General features: G+C 47.7%; 1 protein-coding gene across 1 annotated transcript in view; it reads left to right on the plus strand.

The window, feature by feature from the left end:
• ARMH3 (armadillo like helical domain containing 3) overlaps positions 1–9,060 on the plus strand; it is a 173,549-nt gene extending 164,489 nt beyond the window's left edge. The window contains exons 25-26 of the mRNA XM_080913266.1: positions 5,866–5,982; positions 7,461–9,060. Coding sequence (XP_080769392.1) covers positions 5,866–5,982; positions 7,461–7,553 — 210 coding nt within the window. The 3' untranslated portion in view covers positions 7,554–9,060. The remainder of the gene's footprint in view (positions 1–5,865; positions 5,983–7,460) is intronic.
• The last annotated feature ends 272 nt before the right edge of the window (positions 9,061–9,332 follow it).

A 9,332-nucleotide genomic window follows, 5' to 3' on the forward strand; every position in this document is an offset into this window, starting at 1 on the left:
AATGTGACATTCTGAATTAACTGTCACAGTAGCATAAAATGGAAGAGATGGTGATCAAAAGAGATGACACTCAAGGTCGAAAGTAAAAGACACTTGCTACTAAGGCTAAAGACCAGATTCAGTCCACAGGACTCACTAATGTAAACTTTCGATTTAAAGAGAAGAAACCCCTTGCAGGTGTATGACCAGGCATATGGTTACATGGCTGTAATTTCAGCACTTGGAAGGCAAAGACAGCCTCAGTCATGTGGGTATTTGTGTCACATTTGAGGCTACTTGAAACCCTGTCTCAAAGACTTGTGTAGCAGCATCTCAACCTAGGGTGCATGATCATTGTTTCATACCTGACCCTGCTTAGCTCCACATTTATTTGAGTCCCCAGCTTTCTTATTGGCTTCATGAAGGCAGGACTTGGCTTGAAGGTTTCAGAAGCCTCTCAAAGTGCTGAGAACAGTGCTGAGTGTTAGATCATCAGGGCTAATTCTGATCTTACCATGTGACCCTAACAAGAGATTCCTTACCTTTTTAGTTGAGCCTGTGTTACTAAATTAATTCTACAAGCTTGTTGGGTGTTTACTGTTCTTTGGACTCTGTTTGGCAGTGTGAGAAATCCACAGAGTTGCACTGACTGTTCAGAGAGTGAAGCGTCCACTAATATGGCAATTTTGAGTAAGGAAATTAATGGTAGTGATCCCATGTTTGTTGCCCCAGGAGAGGGAGTGCCTGCCAGCAAATATCTCTTCCAGAAACCTGTACAATACAGGTGTCTTCCAAAGGTCCGGACAGTAGGAGGGACTGTTTATATTTGTGACAGGAGTGGGAGGGAACTTCAGGTTCAAGCAGGTAAGAAGTCACAGGAGCACTGCGGTTACTGAACACTGCCAAGTCAAACATGGTGGCCACTGGTAGCCATCGCCCTGTGTGGTCACCAGAATTAGCACAATTTGATAAGTATCGTTATTCCACGAGGTAAGAAGACTGCATGGGGTGTGGTAATGTACACTTTTAATTCCAGCCAGGGGCAGATTCTGTGAGTTTGAGGCTAGTGTGGTTCCAGGCCAGGATGTCTTAAAAACAAAACACGAAACAAGAAAACTGGCACAGAAACAAGAAAATGCCACAGCACACTGGTGGGTGTCAGGACAGCTTTCGGGAGTTACTTCTCTCCTCCTTAGAAGGTTCTGGGGATCGAATCCAGGTCATCAGGCTTAGTGGTGGACACCTTTACCCACTGAGCCGGTTCTCGGGCCTCTCATAGTCTGCTCTCAACGGCAGTACTGCCTGCCCTCCCCGATTCTTTTAACTGAAACTTTTTTCAGTACCCATGAGCAGGGAGGCCCAGCATCCAGGGCAAACATCTTTTCAATGATCAGTCATAACCTGTCCTGAATTTGGAACTGTAAATGTGAATTCTGGGAAAAGAATTGGCATTTGGTTTCTCTCGTCAGAATCAACTCAAAGGCCAGCCCTTGGACATAACTTGCAGCTAACCTGGTGATCTGTGTTCACAGTGATAGTCAGGTTAGATTAAGTTCTTGTTTCAAAGGCCTTGCTCTAGAAGCCAGGCATGGTGGCAGAGGCCTTTAGTCCCAGCACTAGAGAGACAGAGGCAGGCAGATCTCAATGAGTTTGAAGCCAGCCTGATCTACAGAGTGAGTCAAAAGCCTTGCTTTAACTCTTTCACTCTTGAAACAACAAAACCAAACCAGACCACAGCCTACCTGTGCTGTGAAAAGCCAGGCTTCTCTGGACCTATCTCCTCAGTTGTCCTTTCTTAATGCCTGTGTCCCCTTGCATTACCAAGGGTTAATGCTCCAGCCTCAGGGTTCTAGGCACTCTCTGAGTTTGGGCTGGTGTCCTGCACTTACACTGCATAAGAGAGTCTGGTGTCCTTAGCAGAGAACCTGTCAGCTGAGTGAGGATGAGCCCGACCTTCCTCCTGCCTCATGGTTAGGGTTATCTGGGGACAGCAAGAACATCTAAACCTCATCCCCAGAGCGTTTTCTTTATATAATTAGTAACTATTTGTTGGCCATTCACTGGGTGCCAAATCCTGGAAAGTCCCTGTCTCCTGTCATGTCCCATCAGCTGGATGAAGCAGGTAGTGTTACACCCTTTATAGCTTAAAAAACTCAGTCTAAGAGACCAGAAACTCAAGGTAAATTTATATAGTTAATCTGTGCTTAATGTGGAACCGAAATTCAGGCCTGTGGCATTAAAGACCATGTTCTTAATTACTTTGCTGTAATTAAGACCCAAGAAACGGGTGCCCAGTTACTTTCTGTTAGCTTTTTTGAGGTAGTGTTTAAACCAAGGTGGGCATAAAGTCTTAGAAACTGAGGCCATTTGTCTGTCTCACTGGAATCCAAACATTCCTATGTGATAAAGAATCATTTAGGCCTGTTGTACCTTTGGGAAAATTTAAAATAGGTACTTCTAATGCCTGGATAGCTCAGTAGACCACACATGAGACTCTTAAAATAGGAACTTCCTGGCCTGAGAAGGTGGCTGCTCTTGAGACCCAGGAACTGTCAGAGTAGCTGTGTAGCCATTTGGGATGCCAGTGTTTCCATCAACTATGGTAACCTTATAATACTTAAAACCTTTATTGCCAGGTTGTTTTAGAAAGGAAAATTCAAGTTACACTTCATAGAATGGTTGAAATGCAAAGATTTCAGCTGTTGCAGTTGGGGAAAGTACTTGGGGTAAAAGTGCTTAGTCTCCAAGCATGAGTGACAGAGTTAGAAATTTATATTTCCATGTGCACATGCGTGCACAAGCACACAAACACCAGATGCATTCTCTCCTACATACCCCAGTGCACAGACTCCATGCACTCACACATAGACGTAAGATGTCAAGCGGTATCTGAGTTCCCGAAGCAAGAGAGCTATAGTTACTCTTATTAATAGCCTCGGTTATTCTGTCAGAGCCCTTTCCAGATAGTTTCCTGGCTACCCAGGGTTATAGTGGTATGTGAAAATTCCTTAGAAAACATGGCTACTGGGTAGTTTTCCTACTCTGGAGCTACTGTGGGCTAAATTGTAGGTATGGATCTAGGAAGCCTACAAACCCAGCAACGTATGAAGAAAGGTGGGCGTATGTTTAGAGAATAGGCTATCTATGTGGTATTCATAGTATTGGTGGTATTGTTATGGTGGTGGTGGTGGTGGCGGTGGTGGTGGTGTTTTGAGACAGGGTCCCACTCTGTAGCCCTAGATAGCCTAGAACTCGATCTAGACACGCTGGCCTCAGATTCATAGGTTTCTATCGGCCTCTCCCACTGCTAGAATTAAAGGTGTGCGATTTGTACTTGGCTAGAATAGTTTGAGAGGGGAGCTGAGCTCAGCCTGGTGACACAGGCCTCTAATCCCAGCTATTTAGGTCTCTTGAGTCAGGAGATTGCAAGTCTAAGGCCTGCACCACAAAGCCACAGAGAAAGAGAGCTTATGAGGGACTATTGGAGTTGCCAAGAAGCTAGATACAGAAGGTGTGTGCTGTGGAAAAGCTCAATGCCTTTAGGCACACATGGAGGTTTGAAAGATTGCTGTCTGACCTTTGCTATGACCCAAGCCAATACTGAGGCTCAAGTAAGATATACACTAATGTCCCAAGTGTGGTGGCACATGTCTTTCATCCCAGCACTTGAGAGAGACAAGAGGATCTCTGAGATCAAGGCCAGCCTGTTCTACATTTAAAAAAATAAAGTGATGGGCTGGAGTGATGGCTCAGAGGTTAAGAGCACCGACTGCTCTTCCAGAGGTCCTGAGTTCAATTCCCAGCAACCACATGGTGGCTCACAGCCATCTGTAATGGGATCTGATGCTCTCTTCTGGTGTGTCTGAAGACAGCTACAGTATACAAATAAAAATAAGTAAAAATTATAAAAATAAATAAAGTGATATTCTCACCGCAGTGGAGAGTCACTAAGTGGGCTCAACTCAGACCTGAGCCAAGCATGTCTGTTAGGATAGAGCAGCGGAGACGGAAGAAGACAGCAGAGCCCACAGGAACTGACAGGCCACTCTCCTGCTCTAAGCACACATAGCCTCTCCTTCCACTCTGACCCGGCAAAAAGAGAATATCCAGGCAATCCAGAAAGCTTCCAAGGCTGCAGCTCTGGGGACACACTTGGAGGAACAGCCATCTTCCTGAATTTCGCCTGGTTTTCAACAGCTGGCTTAGTGTGATTTTTATCATTTGGTACCTGACTCTCCTTAGGGAAGTCTTAAGCCAAGGTGTTAGTTGGATTATAAGCATTGCTGAGGCTGCCCAGATTTTAGGACTTAGGAAAGCACACTCTGTTTTGCCTGGTTTCTAGGGACTGGCACCATGTTGGAGGAATTTTGCCCCACCGCCCTTTTTTGGCCTTGAGCCAAGACCTTGGCTACAGCCACCCCAGGTATGAATGCTGTCCGCAGCTTCAGAAGACTGGGTTGCTTTTGTGCCTGCCCTTGCTGGGTACCAGTCCGCTTGCTTATGGAACTGGAAGCAGAGCAAACGGCCTACAGTGTGGGACCCAGCAGGCAAAAGGATTTAGAAGGAAGAAGGGGATAGGCCTTGGTCCTCATTACATCTTCCCTCTCAGTGTCCGTTATTTCCTTTATCACCTCAGGAAATTGGCAGGCAGGAGCGTTTGACCCACCCCAAATTTGGTCTGAAAAAGAAAATAATGCAGAGGTGTACCTTCTGTACCTGGGGCTGGCCTCTGTCCCACAGATACGTCCTGACCCTGGCTGACTCCCTTTGCCTTCTGTCAGAGTCAAGACACTCACACTTAACTTCCCCGTTCCATGGTGAGCAAAGTTCTCCTTAATGACACGGTCTTTCTGCAGGTCAGATATCTCTATGCAGGTCACCAGACCAAGAGTCCTCTTCCTCCTTCTCTGCCCTTCCCACCTGCCCCACCCTTGCTTTTGTTTGATTCAGGGTCTTAGAAACTGAAATCACCTCAAGGTTGGCTTTCAGACCCTTCATTTATTAACCTTGGATATCCAGGGTTCCCAAAGTCATTTGAATTTTGACTCCTCACCCCGTAGAGAGTCAGGTTGAGTGTGGTAGTAGACACTTAGAAGGCCCGATAACAGGAGGTGAGTCAGGAAGATTAAAAAATTATAGACCGAGCTGAGCCATATAGTGAGCTCCAGGCCAGCCTAGACTATATAGCGAGACCCTGTCTCTAAGACAAAAGTTAGAGAAGCATTGTTGAGGAGATACACACCCCTGCACCTCATCATTGTCCACTGTAACTCAGTGCTTGGATGCCCAAAAGTTTGTTCCAAGAGATGGATAAGAATGATAGGTTGGCATTGAAAGATCAAAACAAGTGGCAGATGGTGCTAAGGAACATCCCAGGGTTGAAGAAACATGGTTTCCAGAAAGGGAGAAATAGTCAGACGTTGGCAAACTCAGTATCTGGGACAGCCTGAGAAGAGGAAGCCTCATGTGGAGGCTAAGAGTACACTTTGTATCAGGGACAGTGGTGACCATAACCACAGTACACAGTCTTTGTGCTCAGGATGGGCTGGTCAGAAAAGGCAGGGAACTAACGAAATTCAGAAGTGGTCCCAGAAGCTGGGCACAGTGATGCCTGCCTATACTATCAGCACTTGGGAGGAAGGAGCCAGAGGATAAAGAATTCAAGGCCACCCTCATGACCCATCTCACACAGTGGGGAGGAGGGAGACTTTAGCCAGGCGGTGTTGGTCTACAGAGTGAGTTCCAGAGCTACACAGAGAAATCCCCCCCCCACACACACACACAATTTTATAAACCAGAAAAACTGCCTCCTGCCATCCTTCCTCCTTGCTTTACATAGACATTCTTGTCAGGACTGAGACCTGCTTGGCCCTTGCCTTCCCTCAGGTACTAGAGGTGGTACGAGCCAACTACGACACACTCACACTGAAACTGCAAGATGGCCTGGACCAGTATGAGCGCTACTCTGAGCAACACAAGGAGGCCGCCTTCTTCAAAGAGCTGGTGAGCTCCCCATCCCCAACCCTGCCTGTCTTTAGACACTGAGCTCTGCTGTACTCTTAGGTCTGTGTGCAGTTTGCTAAAGATTAATAAAACTACAGGGGTTTGAAATGCAGCCTTTCTACCAAAGCCGTTTGGAAGAAGCAGTGAGAGTCGCAAGCCAGCATTACCCACCTTTCCTGTCATGCAGCCACAGAGACAACCTTGCACAGCTCTAGCTGAGCTAGGGTGGGGTCTGGCACAAATTACCAGTGGTAGCCATGATGCAGTCACACCTTTCTCACTCCCTGACTGCTTCCTGACTTGAGAGAGTCTTCTATAGCTCCACAGGCTTCACTGTGTGTTCCCACTCCCATTGTCCACCCACCCATGGCTCCAAGCTGGCCTCTCCTTTTTAAATGTCCCTTTCCCGTTCTATACTCAACTGCCTTCCTGTAGGTATGCTGCCTTCCTGGTTGACATAAACCCTGGCAGTGAATGGGACAGGACAGAGAGGTTCTAAACCCACTTCCCAGGTTGTCATCAGCTAAGCTTTAACATAATGCACCAAGTTTGTGGCAAAGGTGCTAGATTTCAGATCATCACAGTCCACCTCTAACCCTGACATGAAAGACCTCAGTATTTTTCTGTGGTGAGTTAGTTGTGAACAAAAAAAAAAAAAAAAAAAAAAAAAAAAAAAAAAAAAAACCATCATGTAATAAGAAAGTAGGCACAGTGGTTTTAATGAGATGAATAGTGATTTTTCACGTCAATGTACAGATTTACTGGGTGCCAGAAACAAGAGAATGGCTTAACTTATGGAGAGGGTTGTAAAAGAGAATTAGAATCTATCTGTCTGTCTGTCTGTCTGCCTGCCTGCCTGCCTGCCTGCCTGCCTGCCTGCCTGCCTGCCTACCAATCTCTCAAATACAGTATCTCACTATGTAGCCGAGACATGCCTGGGACTTGCAGTGGTCATCTTGCCTCAGTCCCCCATGAGTTGGGATTACAGGCATGGCCTCCACAGCAGGAGCTGACTTCCGCACTGCCTCTGCTTCCCTCATTTCTTCTGGCTGTACGTCTGGCCCAGGGAAGCAAAGTTCTGGTCCTTAATGAGGTGGATTTGCCTGGTTTGCCTGCTGTTACTTCCTTTGCTTCCTGCATGATCACTCCGCTTACTTTCTTAGAGCAAAGCAAAAACTAAAGAAAAGCTCCCTGGATTTCCAGGACTAAGGCAGATACACATCCTTTCCCTCTGTGGTTGGTTTCTTCCTCATAAAATACATACTTATTTCCAGGGATGAGCCTCCTTGCAGAAGCTGCTGAATTCCCATAAGGCCTCCTAGAGTAGGGAGTTTGGCTCTCCCAACCTTTCTTCACAAGTCTTCTCCTGCCAACAAGTGAACACTTCATCTTGGCCCCGTGCCTCAGGCCTGCCTGCCTTCTGCCGTTTGTAATGGACTGTTTTCTCTGCCCTTCCACCTTCCCCAACCCTTTCCCAGGTCCGGTCCATTAGTACCAACGTCCGGAGGAACCTAGCCTTTCACACACTCAGCCAGGAAGCCCTCCTGAAGGAGTTCTCCACCATCTCCTGAGGCTGCACTGCCTGAGAGCCACTGACTGCCTTACCCATGAGGCTCCTGGGCTGGAGGGCAAGCACAAGGAGTGGGGACTGCCTTCAACGTTGGAGAGAAGCACAGACCCCGAGGCTCTTGGTGAAGGCCGTATACTTCAGTGAGCTTGGACAGCAGGGGCAAGCCCAGGATGGTCTTATTGGGGAGAAATGGGAGGGTAATGGGAGAGACAACCAAAAGTGTGGGGTCTCCAGGCTGCATTCCCTGGATACTGCCTCATGTTTCCAATTGAGATTCCATGTTCTGGCTTCTGATTATTCAGGTGCTGGTTGGGCAGGCCTCAGCTGATGCCAACACTCTGAAGGCAAGTGGCTGTTCTTGGCTGATGCCACATCCTGTTTCTTTTTGGACCTGGAGCTGAGCAAGGCCCCTCCCCCTACTGCAGTCTGCCTAGTCCTTAGCACCTCAGCTCTGGCACAGAGTAGGTCAGGGATTGGCGCCTTTTTTCTCTCTTCTAAATTCAAAGTTGACACCTCTGACAAATTGGGAGATTGGATCTGCCTGGTGCTCTGCTGTCTGACCTCTCCTTTTTGGATTTCAGTTTTGGCACCAGGAGCACCTGTTCGCTTTCCCTTGCCTTCCCACGTTGACTCGTCAGCACAATAGGCCCACAACTTTAGCCTTGCCTTTTTAGTCTGTTTTAAACTGTCTTAAAAGAGTCTGTGTGAAATAAACATTGACAGGTTTTCTGGAGCCCTCAAGGTGCCTACTTTGCTGGTTCCCTTTCCAGCAGCTCCCCCCTGCCCACCCACCCCTCCAGTGGGAGCCTAGATGAGCTCCCCTCCACGTGTTCCACCCCCTCACCCTGCTGTTGTTTACATTCCGCCTGCCTAAGAATTTCCTCTGGGGAGGAATCTGTTCCTGCTGTGGTCTGGTGCTGGGAGAGAACCTGCTGGGGTAGAGTGCTGTTCATAGAGACTAGGTGAGCACCATGCCTCGAGCCTCCATCTTGTCTAGCCATATTTTCCAGCTGGGCACATCCAACCTCAATGAAGTTGGCCTGTGGGTTCTATCATTGGATAGTCTCCATGGAACCACTGTATGGTTTTCCCTTCCCCACAGCTGCCCCTGAAATAGCTGCTGCTCTAAGGTCCCTCCAATCTAAAGCTTGGTAAAGGCCCAGGATGGCAGGGGCAAGCAGCACAGTGAGGACCTGAGAGAGGCTGGGGTAGGTCTGGGGCTTTCTGAGCTCCTGTCTGTGGCATCTGTCTCTTTGGAATACTTGCCCTCCCTGCAAGCCAGAGTTCTGATTGAGCAGAAGTGTGATAGTTCTAGAGAATTCGTCGACAGACTGACATGCATAGATGTAGAACCTTAAGCCATTGTGGGGTGGGCCATCTCTAATCACTGGTCACCAGATGGATAACTTGACCTGAGGTTCTTAGTGTTTGCCATGGTGATAAACCCCAGAACAGCTGGAGCTGGAGCTGGTGGCAAATGAAAGCTATTAAAAGTTGATTTGTGTGTCTTTAGTGTCTCTTTAGTGTCTTTCCCTCTTCGTCTCTGTAATGCAGGTGTTGGACCTGTGTCACGAAGGCCCTTTTCGTCAGACTTTCCGCTGAGTCTCTGGTCTGAAGGAGGCCAGCTGGGCTCCGAGAACTATGGGAGTGATGCTGTGAGCAGGTCCCTTGGGTGCCTTCTAGGTTTCTGCCAGCCTTTGCTAGAGTGGAACAGGGCCAGTGTAGGGTGAGCAGTCCTAAGAAAAGCATTCCTTTTCTCCCCTGTCTAAAAGCCTGTCTC

This window comes from Micromys minutus, assembly GCF_963924665.1.
Source record: "Micromys minutus genome assembly, chromosome: 2".
Taxonomy (NCBI): domain Eukaryota; kingdom Metazoa; phylum Chordata; class Mammalia; order Rodentia; family Muridae; genus Micromys; species Micromys minutus.